This window comes from Etheostoma spectabile, chromosome 14 (genome assembly GCF_008692095.1).
Source record: "Etheostoma spectabile isolate EspeVRDwgs_2016 chromosome 14, UIUC_Espe_1.0, whole genome shotgun sequence".
Lineage (NCBI taxonomy): Eukaryota > Metazoa > Chordata > Actinopteri > Perciformes > Percidae > Etheostoma > Etheostoma spectabile.
Window position 1 is genome coordinate 17281811 of NC_045746.1, and position 21467 is coordinate 17303277.

The 21467-nt window shown below is 40.1% G+C and overlaps 2 protein-coding genes across 2 annotated transcripts; one reads left to right on the forward strand and one right to left on the reverse strand.

Annotated features, from left to right (window-relative positions):
- Positions 1-5158: 5158 nt before the first annotated feature.
- cdca5 (cell division cycle associated 5) lies at positions 5159-6942 on the reverse strand. The gene has a single exon (XM_032535330.1). It carries the CDS (start codon positions 6688-6690, stop codon positions 5902-5904), a length of 789 nt encoding a protein of 262 aa, XP_032391221.1. The 5' UTR covers positions 6691-6942; the 3' UTR covers positions 5159-5901.
- Positions 6856-19217, forward strand: psmb2 (proteasome 20S subunit beta 2; the record flags this gene model as incomplete). The annotated part of the gene is given in 6 exon segments (XM_032535331.1): positions 6856-7282; positions 7995-8117; positions 8691-8761; positions 17464-17626; positions 18127-18176; positions 18996-19217. Coding segments are annotated over 6 exon segments (600 nt in total). The 3' UTR covers positions 19098-19217.
- Positions 19218-21467: the final 2250 nt, after the last annotated feature.

Genomic DNA, 21467 nt, shown 5'->3' on the forward strand with positions numbered 1-21467 from the left:
CCCGATCCAGAGATGGAGCCGGTCTCCCCAGTTTTCCCTCCCACTACCGAGCCACAGAGATAGGGCTAAACGGTGACACCCTGTCCACAAAAGCGACAAGCGGCGCAGGTCGTCCCCCCGCCTCAGCGCCGTGAAATCGTGGATTAAACTGATAAGAAGCAAGAACGAGTTTTATGGGAGTAAGTGAATGCCAAGTAACTCATAAGGCAGGGTTAGCGCACTCTTTAACTCCGTCTCACTTTGGTCCCCAGAGGCTTCTTTCACACAGGTTATTGGATTTCGGGTTTTAGAAGCGCACATCAACATATGGTGGTCTGTAGATGAAGCTAAAGCTGTTTAATAATGCAGCTCATGAATTTATCTCTGCAACTTTGCCAAACATTAATCAAATAACACAAAGAATGCAAATTGTATATGCTTTTGTCATCTTGGCCTCTTATGGAAGCATCACCTCTTATCTTAATTTTCATGCATTTAAAATAAAGTGTGCATTATCACCAGCATTCATGAATCAAAGAAGATCATCCCCGTGTTGACCCATGTGGCTGTGTCTGTGCCTGGAAATGGTCTCTTTGCACCATACCTTGGTCTCTAATCTGTGTCGTCCAAACTGTGTCCCCTTTCCAAACTGTGGCCTAAGGCTATGTGTGGGTCCGCAACATAATCCCCCTCACAACTCTGCAGTCCCTTTATTCCACTGGGGTTTGGTAAAAGTGCTGCACATCGCTGCTTTTTCACGCCATCTTCAAGGAAAAAGGGATTAATGTCGCCACCATTATGAATAATGAGAATGAATAACAAACAGACGTCTGTTTATCCCGCACGATTAAATGAGGGATAGAGTTTCCTTGTGCTTTTGTTATTGAACGGTTTGTAGGGTGTAAGTGAGGGACAGAATGGGATGAAATCTGTGTGTTAAGGTACCAGCTGATGCTTTTCAGCCAAAGTATTGGCACTGAATTTATCTCCTAATTAATGTCTAAACAGAGAAATAGGGATCTACCGATACTGTTTTTTCAAGGCCGATAACGATTTTTAGTAGTTAATGAATAACCGATATTTGGAACCGAAGTTCATTTAAAATCTTTAAATCAAAATTAAGATTTTAGAATGTTATAAACTCAAACACAAAACTTTGTTTAAATGCTTTAAGCAACTATTTAATACGATAGAAACTTTCAACATAATACACAGTAATAGTGTAATAGTGTTGTGGGAGCTACATTAAGTCAGACTCAATGCCAAAGTAGCGCACTTTAATGAATTAACTTTATCGGTTATCAGGCAAATAAAAACGCCGGCACAGATAATCTGCAGACAGACAAAAAGCAGAGCCGATAATCGGTCAATACCTACAGAGAAATGTTGCTTTTGTATGTTGTTGTATGCAAAGAAGGCTACAAAACATCAGATGTATACCTCAAAAACAAAAAAAAACATAATGGACATAGCCATAGCCAACACTTTTCCCCTTTTTGCTTAGTATTTTCCATCATTCACTGGCTCAAAACTTAAACCAATGAGCAACACTGCTTTTAGCAGAAATAACTGATGGTCAATGTGATGAAATCCCATAAAACATGAGAAATGAACACTCTTGGACCTAAGTGTCCCATCTAAATTTCGTTAAAGTGTTTTCAGTGTATCATCACCTTAACATCTCCTTCTTTTTGCTCAGTATTTAACACACACTGGATGACAGACTCTGTATCCACAGCTGCCAAAATGGAAAATGCAGCTCGGAACAAGGATATGAAAATGAAATATGAAACAGTGGTGTGATAAACTGGTAGATAATCATCTTTTCATTAAACTTTCATCCCCAGTTACTTAAATATTCAAGAGCCCAATTACATAGCTTGTATCTCTCTCTCATTCTCCCTCACTCTGGCTTTTCTTAACAAGAGCAGTCAGGGAGAGAGGGAGAGAGAGAGAGAGAGAGAGAGAGAGAGACAGAGAGAGACAGAGAGAGGGGAGGGTGAGTGGCTTTAGGGTTGAATGTGAGCATCATTATAGAGTGGTCACACAGGGGGGGGGGGGGAAGAGATGACCCGTCGTCCCTGATCGAGGACAGGGAGCAGCAGGCCTGATGCAAGGCCTGTCCAAATACCAGGATAAGAAAGAAGAGGAACCAGAGATGGAGAGGGACAGATAGGCAGCAGATAGACATGTTGCAGTGTGCAGCCATGTAGGTTGGATGGATGGAGGGATGGTGGGAGACAGAGAAAAAGACAGAAACAGACAGACGAGCTGAGAGGAGTATAGATTTTCCAGGCAGATAGTGGAAAGATGTGTGCATCCTGATGAGCGCCACAAACAGAGCGCATGACTCTCTCTTGTCTGCCTGTTTCTCTGCGTGTGTGCGTGGTGTGTGCGTCAGTGTATAGCAGTCAGAGCACTGAAGCCCACGGGCGATTCCTGTGTGTGCGCGATAAAGGGAAAAAGGGAGGAAGTATACGGGGGGAAGCGGGGCATGGGGGGGGGGGGGGGTGAGAGGAGAGATGAGGAAGTTGGTTGGGTGTGTGTTGTGTGTTGGGGGGGGTTGTGGTGTATATATGCGAGAGTGAGAAAGAGAGAGAAAAAGAAGAGAGAGGAAAGAGCATCCAGCAGAGCAGGGAGCTTCCTCTGTGCTGTCAAAGCCTCTGGATCATGTCCCCATTGGTCTTTCTCTGTCTCTCTCTCTCTCTCTCTCTCTCTCTCACACACACACACACACACACACACGTTCCCTCACCCAATTGCTCCCTTCTCCCTCAAACCAACCCTTCTCCTCCCTCCCTCCCTCCCTCCCTCCCTCTCATGAAAAGAGTGTCTTGGCAGGGTAATTAAGAATGGCCTCTAAACACAGGAGAATGGCAAGAACGCTCCAGATGAAAGTAAATGATTAAAATAATTACAGGCTGAAAGCTGACGAGCCGGAGTGTGGGTGGCGGTTTATGTGTGGCCTGCACTTTGTCTTTGGTAATTTAGCTATTAATAACTCCTGAATGCAACGTTTTTTGTAGTTGAGCCATAACGATAGCAGTCAAGCGGAACGCGACAACTGCCGTGAGGAAAATGTGGGGGGGGGGGGGAGTAGGAATAAGCAAGAGGAGAGAGGGTAAAAAAAAAAACACATGAATATGAGTGTAAAATATCCAGCCTCCCAAAAATCAGCATGAACAGACCCAACAGCAAAAGCCAGCACAAGCAGAAGCAGCAACATTGTAAATCAATAACTGTTTCTGGCAGTGGCAGCTCAAAACACTCCTACTTCACTCTGCTTGTAACTTCCAGTCGTAGTGACAAGCAGACATGAAGACCTTGTTAAAAATTTACAAAAAGGCAAGCCACCATGTGTTGTGCTCTGCAAAAAAACAAAGTTAAAACATGTCTCCTTTCCCAGGGAGCTGAAATGCCAAACGAAGAACATGAAATGGCACCTGAGGAAGAAAACAGAGCACACTTTGCACACCCTAAAATGCGTGAGCAAATTGTGGATTTACTAGCTCGCTGCTACACACTCATTATTCCTCTATGTCTCTCTTCCTCACACTCGCAAATACTATCAGCATGTGTACGTGCTCTCAGCAGATGTAAATAACCAACTGCATAGTTTATTCAGAGATGTTTTTTTATCTTCCCTAAGTTGGTATAACAGGTGGAGATATACTTGTCAGCATCCTCTGCAACTACTGTGGATCACTTCTTTAAATTTAAATAAAGATCTTCAGGGTTTATTTATCCCACCTAATATTATATAGTTGTGACAGCTGTCTGAATTTTAATTGGGCACTATGAAAAATAACCATTATTATAAAGGCTAGTGCCAATAACTTAAATAAAGAGCATCTGGGAGGTAAACTTCAACACCAGCGTAAACCAAGTGGCTCCCAACTCTTGCTACAACACAGCGGTGAATCTTTTAATGGTGTCTAGAGAATAAAACCCATAATCTAATCTAGAGATGGGAAATAAAAGAGCAAGCATGTTGCTACAAGGGCTTAACATTTTCAGTACGACTGCAGAGTTGTATTACATGACATACTTTTTTTTCATCTCTTCCTTGTAGTATATCAACATCTTTCAATTTTTTTTCTACAAAACCTAAAGAAACCAAACAAGAACCTTTCCTAGATAAATTACAGTCTAAATAGAGGTAAAAAGAGTACACATCTGAGCATTTGGTACTTGTGGCAGTTTTTGATAAAACCAAAAGTAGTTGTGCTACAGAAACATTTTGCTCAGAGCACTCTCTAAAATGTTGAGGTTCAATACTCAGGCCTATAGGTGCTCCTATCCCTTAATAATACACGATTTCATATGAATGGAAAAATTAGTGAGATAATTACAGTTTGGTTTACACTATAACATGTTAAGAAACCAAATAAAAATCATACATTTTGTTCCGTAATGTATAAAATCTGTGATGACTATGTTATAGGAACCAAAAATCAAACTACCACACTTGGACCCACAAGACTCCATTCAGTTTATCTAATATAAGGAGAGAACGCTGCAGTCAGAGGCAGACATGACAGTTGCACTTGTTAGTGCAAATTATGCAACACATCCACTTATACCTTTAAGAGACTCTAGAGGAAAACGTTTTACCTGTCCACCTCATTAAAGCCAGACAGATCATCCACTCACTCAGTCATCATAATCACTTGAGACAAATGCCGTGCTTAAGAATGGGTTACTAGTCAGCATGCTTCGCTAGCTTATTAAGGCCCTTTGCAGGTTAACATTATCATAAACAAGTGCCATTATCCCCCCAAAATCTCAGCCGTCAGTCACATTTTATTGCTTTTGGTTGATTATATAACCAGATCTTTAATGACATTGTCTTTTAACTGGTGTGTCACGCATTAAGCTTGGACATCACTTTAGATTTTGCTTGAATATAACAACTAACAAGAAGTTGAGAATGTTTTAGACCCATTTTTCATACAAAGGCTTTGTGAAATTGCAGATAGTGCAAATTTGTCTTGTGGTTTTATTATTGACGTAACTAAAACTATCACTGAACATACGACATCTCAAAATGGTTTGGCAGAATGAAGGATTTCTGTGAAAAAGTAATTATTATAACTAAGAAGAACCAACAAGTACTTAGTGAATTTTGGAGATTTGGTTGAATTTTTATTTACATTTACAGGGAAGCATTACCAAAAAAATGAAATTGATTTTCTTTTATGTTTAAGAAAAGACAACATCTAAGAACAACATCAATAGGTGTGGTCTTACAGTCTTGTTCTGACAGTGTATGCCAATTATCTGTGGATGTAGAACATTATTAAAAGGGCAGTATCCTGGTTACAGACCCCTGAACTGCTGCCCACATTTGTTGTTTTTCAGTGATTCAATATTTATGAAGAAATACAAAATCACAATTCAGTCTACTCAGTTTTTCTGTTGTAAAACTGTCCCTTCCTAGCTTTCAGAACCTACCCTGCAAAAATGTCTCAAACTTTACAAACTACAGCTTCCACATGTGATTGCCATTCATATTAAACTGTCTGTCTATGTATCATGGGCACAGCCAGTTTGGGAATAAGAATTAAATTAAAAACAGTCCACACCTATTTGAAAACAAACTTACAAAATGCTGTTGTTTTTTTTTCTCATGCAAAAAAAGCTGTATGTTTTAACAATAACCAGCAAAAACACGCACAACGAACTTGCTTTAGGTTTAACTTGTCTACTGGTCATCTTGACCACATGATGACTTAAACACATTAGGAACAACCAAACATATAAAACTTCAAAAGACATTATGAATTTATAGAGCAGGAAATATAAAAAAGTGAATCTTGTTAGTATGAGGCACACAGCGGAGTGCTGTCCTCCCAGAGTCAGTGTGTTTCCCAGCACTCGCTTTAATAGCTTTCTTCACTCAGTCAGTCACATTATTTAACGTTACTCCACGATCAACTCAAACTCCTCTGCCTCCTCAAACTCTGCGTTCATCTGGGCCGCCAGTGCGTCCAGCTCTGTGGTGCCTATCTGCTGGACCCTCTTCCTCCTCCTCTTCTCCTTCACCAAGGCCACCCCAGGGATGTTTGGGTCCGGTTTGGCGAAACTTGAACCGCAGTCATCCGCCTCAAGCAAAGACGTAAATGAGTTCAAACCACACAAGGGTCCAGAAACCTCCAGACCTGTCTTGGGCCGCTCGACTCTGCGGACCACGTCGGGGGTCAGCTTCTCAAAGCCGAACATGGTCTCCCGGGACTCGGGGCTGTTGAAGGACTTGTCACTGAGCCTGCTGTAGGAGCGGCGTACTTTCTGGGACCAGCCCGCGTCCTCTGGCTCCGCTGCCGGCTGTCGGGGATGAGGAGGGGGCGGCGGTGATGAGGGGAGGATCGGTGAGAGAACAGCGGCCTTCTGCTTTTTCTTGGCAGTGGAGGAGCTCCTTCGGTCTGTGACAGGATCTGGCGTGGAGACGTTCGGCTTCTTCTTTTGGCTGCTTTCCGACCCCGACCGTCTGGATGTGTTCTCCTTGTTGTGCTCCGACGGTGCAACTGTTTTTCTGGGTGCTATTTTTCTCACCGTGATGGAACGTTTAACAGCGACCGAGGCCAGCGCCATGTTGTTGCCAGGTTTAACGTTAGCCTGAGGAGGAGAAGTCAACCGCGGTGAACGTCGTCTCTGCCAGCCGTTAAGATTATTAGATTCCGCCATTATGTTTTGAAGCGTCCCTTTGTTCATACTGACCCCTTTCCTGGTGAAATGACGGATTCTCGTTGGATTTACTTTACAATCGGTAGAATTGCATCGCCACACGACTGACACAACAACAGTCCGCTCAAATTGCCCGCCCGGCGCCCGAGTCTTCTTCTTTGAGGCTCATTGGCTGTTGACAAACGATTTGGGCATTACCGCCACCAACTGGTATGGAGTGTGGATCAGAAAAAAGACGGACAAAAAATGCATGCATATATAAACTCATATATTCTCAATCATATTAATTTGTCTAGGATAAATACACTTCTTGTCCTTGTAGTTATTTTCTAATAATAAATAAATATACCTGCTGTGGCATGCCCGCCCGAGTCGCGTGGAAAGGACGAAAAACTGTTTTCCGGTGACGACACCAGTCTGCGCCACCGATCTCAAACTTTTGCTGTGTAATCTGTAGAGCCGAGGCTGAGAAACGTCTTCTATCTCCGAGTGTTATTGGCATATTTCAGCTCGTACCTGTCATACAGAATGGAATATTTAATCGGGATACAGGGACCTGATTTTGTTCTCGTCGCAGCCGATAATGTTGCAGCCAGCAGCATTATTCAGATGAAACACGGTATGACAACGCATTAGCTTAGCGTTAGCCATTCAGCCAGTTGATTTAGCTAGCTAAACCTGCTTACAGTTTTCACCTTGTTCACACTAAACCCACCTGTGCTACTGATAAGTAATCATTGAAGCCTTTCAGTCGTACGGTATATTACTGTGTAACTTCCCCTATAGTAAGAATGTGGCCGCATGTTCCGAATGTAACTTTAGCTGGCAATGCTTAACGTAGCTATGTTAGCTAGCGTTACGAAAAGTTGAAGTCGCGAATAAATCTTTCCCATTCTGTTGTTGTAGTTTAGATTATTTGTTTTGATAAGTCTAAACAAAATAAATGTTTAAATAATAATGATTGTACGTTTTGTTAAATCGGACTGAAGTTAGCCAAAGCTGCCCGAGCAGGTCTTTGACAGCGAAAGTGAAAGAGACTAACGTTACCGTCACTGATATGACGCTGCTCACTCTGGCACCTTCATTTGCAGTCTAACGTCAGTAGACTCAGCATTTTTACATAGATTAAATGTAGCAGATGTAGTAGGTGCAGCCATTATATGAATGTTCTTGTTGATGCTACTATGTGGTGTTGGATTATTTAATTCATGTTTAAATGTGTCTTAACTTTCTTGTTTTGCCTGAGGATCCCCTTGAAACGAGATGGTGCATCTCAAGAGGTTCATCCTGTAATTCGCTTCATGAAATAAATTCTTTTCTATGCTTTTCAGATTATGACAAGATGTTCAAACTAAGTGAGAAGATTTTGCTGCTGTGTGTTGGAGAAGCGGGGGACACAGCACAGTTTGCAGAGTACATCCAGAAGAATGTTCAGCTCTACAAAATGAGGAACGGTAAGATGGTCAAGCTCTCCTTCCTTGGCCATGGAAGTTCCCAGTTTAACTACAAAATGTCTACTCATTGACAATAATGTTATGTTGAAAGGCAAACTTTATTTTCTGAAGACGCACCCACCTAAAACTATGGCTCACTATGGATATCGCTCAAAAACCTTCAATACTGATACTGTGACTTCAATGTCAGTTCCAGAATGATACTTTTTTTTATACCAATTTTATAAAATTTATTTTAATAAAAAGAAATTACAAATTGCGGTACAGGTCTGTTTTAATTTATTTTTCAGCTCCTTTACACCTGTGTGACATACACTGTAGTCAAGCCTCTCAAAATACAACACACAGCCCTGTCTCTGTGCCTAACAGTGGTTTTCCTGCATGTTTCTTATCGACCTATGTGCAACGTTCGACAACCAATCACAAGCATTATTAGATCCTGGTACAAGCATGCTCCATGCTTGTTGGCTTACTGACGCTGATGAGATTTACGCCTTAGGTATTGAAATTTGGTATTGAATGACAAGACATTTTCCGATGCCTCCTTTTTCTGATGCCTTCTTATTTTTTTAGGTTATGAACTCAGTCCATCAGCAGCAGCAAACTTCACACGAAAGAATCTCGCAGACTACCTTCGAAGCAGGGTAACTATCATGATACACACAAAATACTAATCCTTTTACAATACAATCAACACATCCTGCAACATAACTTAAATGTCATACTTAACATTTAGTTGCCTGTTAAATCATGTGAGCGCTAAGCTGTCTTTGTTATTTTATTGATAGATTTATAAAGAGAAATATCCTACAGCGTTCAGTGAAAACTTCATTTTTGACAAACTTTTACTGCTTCTGACACAATTAAATAAAGTTGAAACATAACAGCTCAAACTATGAGTAGACAATTCAGATCAGTGTCCTGTGACAGCACAATTAAATTTCTCTAGACCCTAGCATCCAGCTTGCCGTTTGTTGTTCATGTTAACACAAACTGTTGAGATTTAGCTGTCTTGGGTTAGGGTTGTATGAGGTCCATAATCTACACTGATATGATCATATTAAGCTTTTTGATTTATGTTATGTATTTTATTTTATCTTGTATTACTTGACACATCTATGAGAAATTCCAGTTTTTTTTATGGTTGCTTGAAATAATTTTTTCCTGTGTGCACTGGTCTCAATCATTTCCCATAAAGCAGTGTAGTATCATTTAAGCAGTATAATTTATTGTGTGAATTGTGTTCTTATGCCCTCAGATGTTGTCTGTTTTACTGAAGGATAGATATATAAAAAATAGTTTTAGTTGAGCAACACAATTTATTGTTTGAAACTCATATCTGCACACTATGACAAAGAGATGATGTCTTTTTGTGGGTCAATTTTATAAAGTTTGGTCCACTTGGGCCCCTCACAGCAGATACCCAATACAATTATAGCATTGTGTTTCTGATTGAGAAAATCAGCTCTTTGTTTACAGTCGGTAGATATGCACATATTTATTTAACAAGATAATCTCCACAACGTAACACACTTTTTAACAGAACATATAAATAACCATTTGCTCAGAATTCCCAGTTCCCGGGTTTTCAAGATAAAAGGAAACTAAACTGAAGAATTTTTGTTACTCAAACCTATCTGGGAAGGCGTCATTGGAAACTGTTTGGAAAAGGGCAGACACTTAAAAAAAAGAATTCTCCTCACAAACGCATTACTTTAAGTCTGACAAGGTGGCTGCTGCCGTGCAATGTAAGAGGGAAAGATCATTTGTGATGAAACATGTAAACATAGTCCAAATTTAATTGAAGTTAACTTTTATAAAGCTACTTTGCCAAAACAAACTTAAGGCAACCAGCAAAGTAACGTAACATGTGGTTTTACTGTCATGTATGCAATTTCTTTTACTATAATGTCAGATACGATTTTATACAATTTTAAAATGGTCTTTTAAAGTAAGACCACTTACACATTTGTATTCACAGAAAACAACCTGAACGACCTTGTGGTGTCACCACAAATGCAAATTCAACTTGCACCATATGCTGCATTTCATGATGCTATGTATTCTCTGACCTGCTCCATCTTTTATGCTTCTAATGCACTTTTTCTCCCTCTTTACCTGTGTGCATAAACACAGCTTTTTAAACCCACTGCAAAGAACACCTGTATCTTTGTATATTTCCCCAGTTAACAAAACAGTAGCTAATTAATCCCCTGTACCAGTGGTCACCCTCTGAATTAAGCATATTCATTATGGAGTAATGAGTGAACAGACCTATAAATATTTTAATTTCTATTTTAACTTAATTACATTCCTCTGTTAGCATTTGCAATCTCATTTAGCCGTAGGGAACGACTGATAGAATCACAAATTAATTCCCATAAGTTAAAGTAATACTCACTTCAAATGGCAGGGATGGTAACCATATGTGGTTGGTTTATTCATCCATATCAAAAATGTGTTTTAATTTCTGCTTGAAATTATTCAATTTTTTGCTAAAACAGGAAATTAAAAACACTCAAACACAATAGAGGGACCTATTGCTTGCTACCCTTGCTCATCTTGAAGACGTGACACTGCTGTGATGTAGCGCTACTCTAAAGTTCAAGTGGGAATTAAGTCTCACTTGCAATTACTCTGTTTGTGTCATTATCAGCTTGAGACATCTAAGCTGAACCAGTAGATGCATTTTTGACAGAGCCAGGTACATTTGTCAGCTTGTTGTGAGCGGTGACGGAGGTTTCTCCCTTAGAGACTTCATGACAACACCTGAGCCTGCAGCATCGTCTCCCACCTCGACTGCGCGGTTGCTCTGCGTATATTATCAAAGTACCATGGTTTTGACCTTCAACACTTAAATACCAAAATGTGACCAAACAAAACTTTCCAAAAAACATTTGAAGGTTCAGAATCTTACACTAGCTTGGATTTCAAACCAGGCAAGTCAACCAGCTAACTTATCTGTCTGCATGTTTGTGTGTTGGCTTGTTTATTTATGCTAAACAAGTCTTGAAAGGTGCTGGGCTTTTGAAATCATTGTGTCCTTAAGGCCTTGCAGAGACCTTAGAGCCCTGCAGAAGCAAAGTACACTCTTACACCAGGCTGTGCAGTGGAAGGCACACGGCAAGAACTAGATTTAAGTGCATTTATGCTACATATTAAAAAAGCATGGAGGCTTACTCAGTGAATAGGTATTTTATCTGTTACAGGAAGACTGTACTTACTCTACACTTTAATGTTAAGAGGTGCAGTTATAAAGGTCAGTGGCGTTTCAGTTACACCTCCAATTGCAGGACTGAGTATTAAGCATATTCATTATGTACCAATCATTACGTATCCGTTTGGTAACTTAGTTTAGGGATCAATGTTTTTTTTGTAACAAAGTTGAGTCAATTTTATTTACTGTATTTTCTAAACACATCAAAGTGCCTCACAGGGCTTCATGAGCAACACACACAACCCTTGATGCTCATAGGACCCCCCCATAAACCTTTAATTTGAACAAAATATGCCAAACAAGACAACAAGTAAACACATCTAAGAATCTTACCAACTTTTAAAACTTTGCACCTTTCAATAATCTAACTTTACTAAAAAGTAACTGTTTGATACCCAACCCTAGTAACGCACATCATGCAGACCTTTGGCCCTTACCACCCCCAAATCTGGGCTTCCAAAGAATAAGTGCCTACCATGCGTGCTTTAAAAAACATTACGTTATATATTCGTAGGGCTGCAGCTATCAAATATTTTTTATTTATCAATTGTTTGGTTCATAAAATGGTGAAAAGGGCCTATCATAATTCATCACAACCCAAGATGACGTTTAAAGCTATTCAACTTAACACATAGGACGTGTTAATTTTCTGTTGATTGACTAATCCAATAATTAATAACCTTTTTCAGATCGACATTTTTACATCTGTTTTACCTTCTAATACATAGTTCATGTTAGTGTTGGTGCACCGTGGCATATGTGGTTCTGAACGCACTCTGCTCGGCAGGTCAGCTCTGCTTCTTGTATCCGTACGTTGTATCTCTTGCACTAATTTGTTAAGAGTAGTGCTGCTGTTGCCTGTCACAATAGCAGAAGGGTGAAAATAATTACAAAAAACAATTAGTGTGGCAGAGAAGGGAATGTGGGACACATCGAACAGGGGATAGGGGAGGAGGAGGTGTGGGGGTCCCCGGGGGAAACAACCAGGCCCAGTAGACAACACTCCACCGACTGGAGTGTGAAAGAGTAGGAGTCAACATACACTCACATACAATATGTATGCACACAGGAGGGACCTATAGGTTCAGGATGGTTTTTATTCTGTCAAGGTTGTACATTTTGTGGAGGATAACATTCATATTCATGTCTTGCCATAAGCTGCAAGTGTATCGTTATTTTTGTGCCTCACGGTTATGAATTTGGTTCTATGAGTGCAGAATTTACTAATGCTGCGTTCTCAGGAGTGCATAGAAACTGAAGCAATAGCAGTTTCTCGTCTGCATCCCACACCTTCCTCCAGCTATGCTCTTCTCACATTCATCAACCTCCAGAGTACATGGACATTTGCAAATGAAGTTGTATAAACAAGTTATTTTTTTTTTTTAATGGTGTTTCCCCCCAAGAGCATCATGAGTACGTAGAATATGTAATGTGTGTTGTCCATTTGAATGTTAAACGGGGAAATATCGGCAAAAGTCTTTAATCGTTTATTAATATTAACTAGAAGTAGTATTTGTTTTACCCACAAATACCGTTGATCGAATCTGACGTGCTTTTGTGTCCTATTCAGGGCAAAAATTATTCTGTTTGAAAAGTGTTTCCGAAACCATTTAGTACATGGATCACAACTTTAATTAATGGTTCCTTATTTTTATCATCGATCAATCTACATTATAATTGCCATGAATAGATTAATCGTTTGATTTTAAGTGGCAAAAACATAGTAACAAAAGGGTACCCAAGGTAGATTCTTTACACTTCTTTTGTTCAACCAACAACCCCAAACCCTAAAGATATCCAATGAACCATATCAAATCTTGAGATTTGAGAATATGGAACCAATGATTTTTTTTTGGCAGATTGGCTTTAAAAAAATGTCTAAAACGATAAATAACTAAATTAATAAAATCGGAATTGTTTGAAATTTATTTCCTGTCAGTCGACTAATCATTCCAGTTCTGCACAACTTCCAAAATAATTATCATCATTCTAGAAAATGTTAAGAACAAAAATGTTTTGTACTGAACTTTGTACATCTATCAGCTGTCCCTTTAAGGAAAATCATAATGAAAGCAAAATTCCACAAAATGATTAAAAATAACAATTGTGAAGTTGTGAAGATCCACAGCTTTTAAAAACAAAACATTTCCACCAACAGTCAACATGTACAGCATAGATTAAGCCCATTAGTTGGCTAAAATTAAATTTCTTGTAGATGTAGGTAGATGAAAAATGCCTGTAGTCCAAGACTACAGCGCTCAGCTCTTGTCTGGGGAACTGGCTGCATATGTTGGAATTTATTTTAATTAATCTGATTAAATCATTGAGGATTAAAGTTTGGCCCAGACAGATAGCAACGATAATGATGTGCTTTTGTATATCAATTTTTCCCCCCTACCATCCTTGAATCATCTTCTGAACCCCCCCCCCCCCACCAAAAAAGAAAATCGTCACATGATCCCACTGGCACATCCAGACCCTTAGGTTAAAAACCACTGGCTGATAAATTAATCGGTGGTATATTGTTAATTCTGATGGCCTTATTCCTGCAGGATAAATGAGATGAGTCCTTTAGTCTGAAAGATGTCATACCCCAGTGGCTGCAGACCTCCGGGAGGTGTAGTTAGCTAAAGTCAGCAGAGCATGTCGGTGCAGAGTAAGAGAAACCCTGTTCACATACGGCTGTGTGCTTACCAGCCTGCCGTCCAGAAAAACAACTCCGCTAACCTCTGGAGTCCTGCATTCACTCAAGCTTTAGAGAGGAGACAAAGAAAAAGCGGTAAGCATAATCACCTGAGGCCTCAACTCTGCTGCATGCATATCAGTAATGATACACATGAAATTCACAACCGACCAAAACAACTGCAAAGTTTTAGGGGCATAGAAACTCTGCCTCTATTTGTTGTAGCTTCCTGTCTGATGTACTGTAATATTGGCAAAGAATTGCCTACTAAAGATAAACACCGATTGAATTGATATTGAACTGACAGGTGTTGTAGGCTGAGACATGAGGTTAAATAGATACAGCAAAACTCAGGGGAGGCAGATGGTTTATAAATATCGCATTTGATTTTTTTCAGGGAGATTATGTAGAAGCCTTAATGCCTTGCAGTCATTAGTTTTTGTATATATGAGGGTGCAGTATGCTGAAGAAGTAACATTTCTGTCTGTAAAGTTTGAGCAGGTTATTTTTAGATTTTACCTTTATAACCACAGCAACAGTTAGCCTCTGTGCGGTAGTGATCTACAGCTGGCCCCTTATGGGTTTGTAAAATATTTTGTAGTACGGGCACACAATGGGTACAAATAATTACTGGCGCCATATTGCACACGGCTCCCCTGCTCCTGCACAGATGAACAATTAATACTGCAGATTGAGGAGAAATGCCAATAAAGAGAACATGCCCCGGGGCAGGGTGCAAAATAGGGGAGGTGGGAGGAAGGAAAGAAGGGAGGGAGTGCTGGAACGTGGAAGAGTAGAGTTGAGGATGAGTTTCTGATGATTTTAGCGGCCTGACCTTAATGTGTGTCACAACTAAAGCTGTTTTTGCTCTGTATCCTACACTGCAGATGTCATCAAGGAATAGAGCCACATTTTTGGCACTTATTTGTTTTCTTGCTGAGAGTTAGATGAGAGGATCAATACAACTTATGTCTGTACACTATATAAAGCACCGCCTGAACCCACTTAGCTTAGCACAAAGAATGGGGGGGGGGGTGCTGTTAGTGGCTAGCTTGGCTCTGTCCAGAGGCCAGAGGTAGCAACAAGCTTACCATTACACTACAGCAACAAGAATGCAATATATAATGTATTTTTGAGAATGTCAAACTCTTCCTTCAAAACCAGGTGCAGTGGGTTTGTGTTTCCTAAAGGCGATGGTAGCAATGCACAGGTGTAGCTTTTGTTTTGTGGTTTGGCTGAGTGCAAGAGTTGCAGTGGGGGGATAAAACACATGCATATTGTTTGCATGTGAACATGGGTGTGAGTTCAGGTGGCTGGGCTAACAAGGTGCCTGGTTTCCTCCGAGGTGACATGGGAAGGGAATGTTATTTTGATGCCAAGACCATATTATTGTTACATTGTAACCAGCGAGACAGGTGTCTGGTGGGTGGGGGTGACGCCACTGGGGTGTTTGCAGGCTCACGGAGGAGGTAAAAACACACACACACACACACACACACACACACCCTCTAAGATATTCATCCTAAGTTCTGTGTGTCTGTGTCTATTGTTAACACACAGACTTAAGCTTACTCCACAGGGAGCATAATGATCATCATTGCCCTTGTGGCAAACACAGCGCTAACACACAAGTCACATAAGCAGATTGGCTCAGAGATAAATTGACATTAGAGGACCAATGTGCAGATCACAACTCACCTGGCGTTGTATGACTCATATTTGCTTTACTGCACGACCGATAATGCAGTGTTATCTTTTTTGTTGCAGTTGAACCCAACACACAGCACTGCTTCTACCTCCATCAAGAATTTAGGCCAAAACTTGTTTTGAAATCCCCCAAAATTATCTGGCTTTAAAGGGATTTTTAAAATGAGAAACAGTAGCTTGCAACAACGAAGAGAGAAAATTAGTGTTTTGGAGGAAGAGAAGGGAGAAGAGGCTGGAAGCGTAAAAGATGTAATTTAAAAAGAGAAGAAGGGGGGGGCGAGGAAGGGGCAAGAGAAACGACTTTAGAAGTTTTTAATGAGCCCTGGCGCTACTCCAGGGCACAGGGTGAAGGCGGCGGAGAGGGGAGGCGGGAGGGATGTAAAGAAGGAATGAAGAGGGAGGTAGGGCGCGATGAAGGGAGCAATAGGGGTGCTGACTCCCAGCAGATGTCGCGCTGCCTGCCAGTGACACTCTGATTCCCCCTCCTCACACACAAACACTCACCTCCTCTGTCCTGTGACGCCCTTTCCCCTCTCCTCGCCCTCCACTCTCCGGCTACCCCTCCCTTCTCCCTCGCTGTCTCTGCTGTTTATGCTGCGTTAATGTGTGCATCACTCCATGTTTCTGCTAAGCTGAAAAGTCAATGATTAAATAATAATTACAACTGGTTGAGAAAGAAAAGTTGCACTTTTCAAGTGGTAAGATGTCTTAGGGTTAGGGTTAGAAGCACAATTAAGTGAGATAATACGGAAGTGTATTACATTCACCATGGAAGGAAAAAAAATGAAGACACCCTATCTCGTAATACTGAGAAAATAACTCATAATTTTGAGAACAATTCTCGTAATTATGAGATAATTTTAAAAACCTGGACAATGCCATATATAGTAATTAAATACATTAGCATCTCCCGATGTCTCAAACCCAAACCACAATAAAAATGGATTAAACTAAACAGGTGAGATGTCGGCCTATTTGCTTCCATGCAGCAAGCCTGGAAGCTTCCCCCAAGAGAGCTGTTTTTCTGTTGTGAAAATGAATTCATCTCATAATTACGAGATCTTTTCTCAAAATTACAAGATATGAACTGATAATTATGAGATCCTTTCTTCAAATTAGGATCTCATAATCTAACAATTACGAGATCTTTTCTCAATGTTACGAGATAGGAACTCATAATTATGAGATCTATTCTCAAAATTACGAAATCATATCTCGTAATTACGAGATCTTTTTCTCAAAAATACAAGATATGAACTCATAATTATGAGACCCTTTCTTAAAATTAGGATCTCATAATCTAATAATTATGGGATCTTTTCTCAAATTTTGAGTTATTTTCTCAATATTACAAGATAAGGTGTCTACATTTTTTTTTTTTGCTTTGGTGACTGTAATACGCTTTTGTAAGATAAGGGACAGACAGTGATATAATACATATGCTGATAGTAATTTCAGTGCAGAAATTTTGCAACATGGGCGTAAACTACACACAGTATACTCATATTCACAAATCCAGCCAATTGCTAGCTGTTAGGCTTTCTGTGATCTTTACATGATTTGTTGATGATTTGTTAATTTTACAAAGAAAACCCCTCACCCACGCAAACAGATGTATAATGTCCTCTTTGCTTCTGGAATAGCTTTATAAGAACACAGAATTAGTATGTTAGCATCCCTTGATCACACCCTGTAAAAATGCTTCTTCTAGTTCTGAATAATATTCCTCCTCTCTCCAGACTCCATATCATGTGAACTTGTTGCTGGCGGGCTACGATGACACAGACGGCCCCGGTCTCTACTATATGGACTACCTGTCTTCCCTGGCCAAGGCCCCCTTCGCAGCCCACGGCTACGGAGCCTACCTCACTCTCTCCATTCTTGACCGGCACTACAGACCAGGTCAGTGCAGAGAAATGCCTCATGCATGTTTGTTTTTCTGTTTATTGTTCCTGTGAGACGGAATAGACGAGAGAGAAATAAAGAATGTGATGCAAGTCTGTAGAACGTTCAAAGGGTTACAGAGTTTATTCACACTTTGGTCATAGTACAGACTCGTGTCACTGTGAGGGTCTTGTTAAATGAAAGGATTCCACCTAATGGCAAATGACTCGTGTAGGAACAAGACAACAATGTACGTTAGTTCCACGGCGGTTTGTAGTACAAATATCCTTGATAAATCTGACAAACTAGCATCAAATGTTGTTAGCAATTAATTAACTTGTCTTGTTATTCTTCCTCTCATGGCATTATGCTCCCCCTTTTCTCCCCAATACCACACTGCAAACACCACTTAATTTCTTTGTTAATAAAAGCAGTCTTTTCTCATAATTTATGTCTTCGTCATTCCTATTTTCTCCCATTTCAGCATTTTCATTTTCTTCTGGGTTTTTTTGTTCTAGATCTGACCCGAGATGAGGCAGTGGATCTACTGAAGAAGTGCGTTGAGGAAGTGAGTTCAAGAAGTTTCACTCTACAATTAGGAATAAGAATGATAAACATCTTATTCAATTTATATTTAATTTGGTTGCTCAGCTTCTGAGATAGCAACTTTTTTTCTGCATAAGTGGCTTCTGTACTCTCAGGAACTTAAACAATTCACTCTAATTTAGCTCAAATGGATTTACTCTTATTACTGGGAATTCACATTAAAAGCGAGCATCCGTTCAATTCACACGTTCCTTCGCTTCAACCGTCGTTCGGCTACAAAGACCTGAGACAACAGCTGCCGGTTAAACAGTCTTCATCGTGCTAAAATGTACTAAACAAAAAAATGTTTTCACGTAGGCTCCACAGGAAGAATTCAGAATTGTGTTATTTGATTCACAGATTTTATGGGAATCTGTAGAGAAACGGGCGAGCTTATAGTCACACTGTGAATCTTGATCAATCGTTGGATACCGTTAATAAGTTCACTACATGTAAACAGAGGGAGATTTGTGTTGTTTTTTAAAAACAGCTGTTTGTGGAGATTATGCTTCACTAAGCACGCCAGAGGAAAACAAATAGACTTGCGGGGGGTCCTGTCCTCTTGGATTCATTGTGGATTGATGCATTGAATAAAATGGTATTTGTTTTAAGAGTCGCGCAAGTGTTGTGCGTCAAACACTTTTTATGTGGCTCGGCCTTTAGCCTTAATACTCAGTGTTGCACTTTTGTAAATCCCTCTGCATCCGCTTTCTTTCTTTTTCTGCTTCACTTGTTTCTACATCCATTCTGCTTATTTGTGCCTTAATCTTAATATTTTTTTGTCTTATTCTCCCTCCTCCAGCTGAACAAGCGCTTCATCATGAACCTTCCCTCCTTTACTGTCCGTTTGATTGACAAGGAGGGCATCCATGACCTGGAGAAGATCACCTCTGGCGCCAAGTGACCGCTCACTGCTTAACTACCAACCCTTCACGCCCTCGTTTCTTTCCTTTTTTTTTTTTTGTACCGTTGACCTCCTTGCTCTTTCTGTTCCAATAAAAAGTGACACACAGTTGAGATACAAGCTCTTTGTCCCTGTGGTGCTTTCTCATTGCTCTCTAGTCTACTCATCTGCACATAGAAAGAGAACAGCCTTCTGGCTGTGTACTTTTGCACTTGTACTCAGTGAGTGTGCATGTGGGTAATGTACACTTCCTCATGCTTGTACACGTGTAATAAAACATGCATGCACTCAATGGTGTTACTTTAAAAACAGAAAAAACTAGTTTTCTCATAGTTTTGTTCCCTGAATGACCAAACTATATAGAAATATTGGTTATATAGTATGTATTATTAGTCCAAAAATCACGTTTAGTTTAAATGGTGTTTTAGAACTCTTGTATTTATTATTGTATATTACTTTTTAAGCAATAAGAAGCAGAAGAATGCATACTTTATTAATCTTTCTAGGGGAAATTCAGTTCACAAAAACAGCTCCCGAACTGTGATTTACAAATGTACTTCAGTATTTCAGTAAGACTGAAAAGATGCTTGCTACTGTATGTTCAACACAACATTTTCTCACTTTTCAAACATGGAAACTTGAAGTTAATAACAGCAATGAATCCATGTAGACAATTTAAATATCTCAAAATATGGCCTGTAAAAATGACACCATTCTTTGACTGCAGTGTAAGTAACTGAATAAACAGCTTGCACAAATTTTCAACTGCAGAACTAATGAATCGGGTTATGGTTTTACAGGTGTTCTGCCTAGCTAAGCTTGTAAAAAAACATCCAGCATTAGCAACATTTGCACATCTCTCCAACTCTGAAACGCTTCGCCAATGTTGACACGTATTACGATGTTTTGATTGTTTGTCAGACTTTCTTTTCGATAAACCCGTCTTCCTTTTTTTGGTGCTTTGCAGTGTAGGCAGTTGTTTCCAATGCTGGAATAGCAACATTTTCTGCAGGATCTTCCACCACTGAATCGGGCTTTCACTATCTGAAGGAACGTGCACGTGCATCTGCTTTTGTGGAACGTCCTCTGTGATCTGTGACGGGCTAGACTGAAAACAGTGCCAAGAGGAGGTGCTAAATCTAGTTTCTCTCAGACCACTTGAATTACAATATCCTGAAAGGTTGTTACGTAATGCCCAATGACGCCAAAAACACTAACACTGCCTAACCCAGCTTCAAGTTTTTCCCCTCACATATCAATTGGTCGTACAATTACAGTAGCTCCCACAAAAAGACAAAACTAGTCAAGTTAATGTACGTTTTTGATGAAAGCTGTATCCAATGCTACTTTATTTAGCAGGGTATGTGTCAGTAATCAATTAAGCTGTGAACAAAAGTATTTTAAAACTTTGTAGGGAGTTGCTCACCATCAGGATGCAATTGTATAAAAATAAAAACAAATGTTGGGTGCCTGGTTAGCCCACCTGGTAGAGCGGGAAGGTCATTCCCCTTCTCTCTCCCCTTTCATGTCTAAGCTGTCCTCCTATCTAAATAAAGGCCTAAAATGCCCAAAATAATAATCTTTAAAAAAAAAAAAATCTTACTTGTCTACATATCTAAGTATAGTCTGATGCACACTTGCTGGATGTGAACATAAAAATAATATAAAAGAAAGCATTGGATTCCTGCACAATGTCAGCACTAGGATTATTGAAAATGCAAGTTTTATTTTTTATTTTTTGCATCAAATTCACAATTTAAAACCACAACAATGATGCTTGATGCTTAAGTCACAGGCAGTGTTTTGAGTAGATGTTCTGACAGTGTGCAGGAGTTCAATGCTTTATTTTAAATGTGTTTGGTAAAAAAAATTGGTTTTGAAAGATCAAGAATGGACCTGTAGGTTTAAAAGATGATCTTTGGGAGAAAAAAACACATCAATGTTAATGATTTGTTTAAAAAGTAGCTGCTGAGATTTTGATTGTATACAGGGAGTGTTACAGTAAATGAGCCCACTTTTATACAGCTGTAAATGGAAAAACCAGGCCAAGTTGGTAACATCACAGCTGAACGCGTGCGTGTGTGCATGTGTGCGTGCGAGACAGCCAGCCCATGTGTACAAGAGTGTGTGTGGCTCTATCATCGTCTCCTCTCTCCACCACAGACAGGTGATTAATAAACATTAAACAATTCCTCCTCTCTCAAACACACCGGAATCTGACGGGAAGAGCAGCATATGTTTGCCTGGAGGCACACAGAGAGATGGAGAGCGGCCCCGCTGAGTGTCAGATAGAGGCAGAGAATAGGGGGAAAGGCGGGTGAGGGGAATGGGGAGGGGGGAGTTAGGTTACAGAGTGGGAGATGAAGGGAT

Coding starts and splice junctions, on each gene's coding strand:
- cdca5 (XM_032535330.1), bottom strand. CDS start 6,690: ATGAACAAAGGGACGCTTCAAAACATAATGGCGGAATCTAATAATCTT.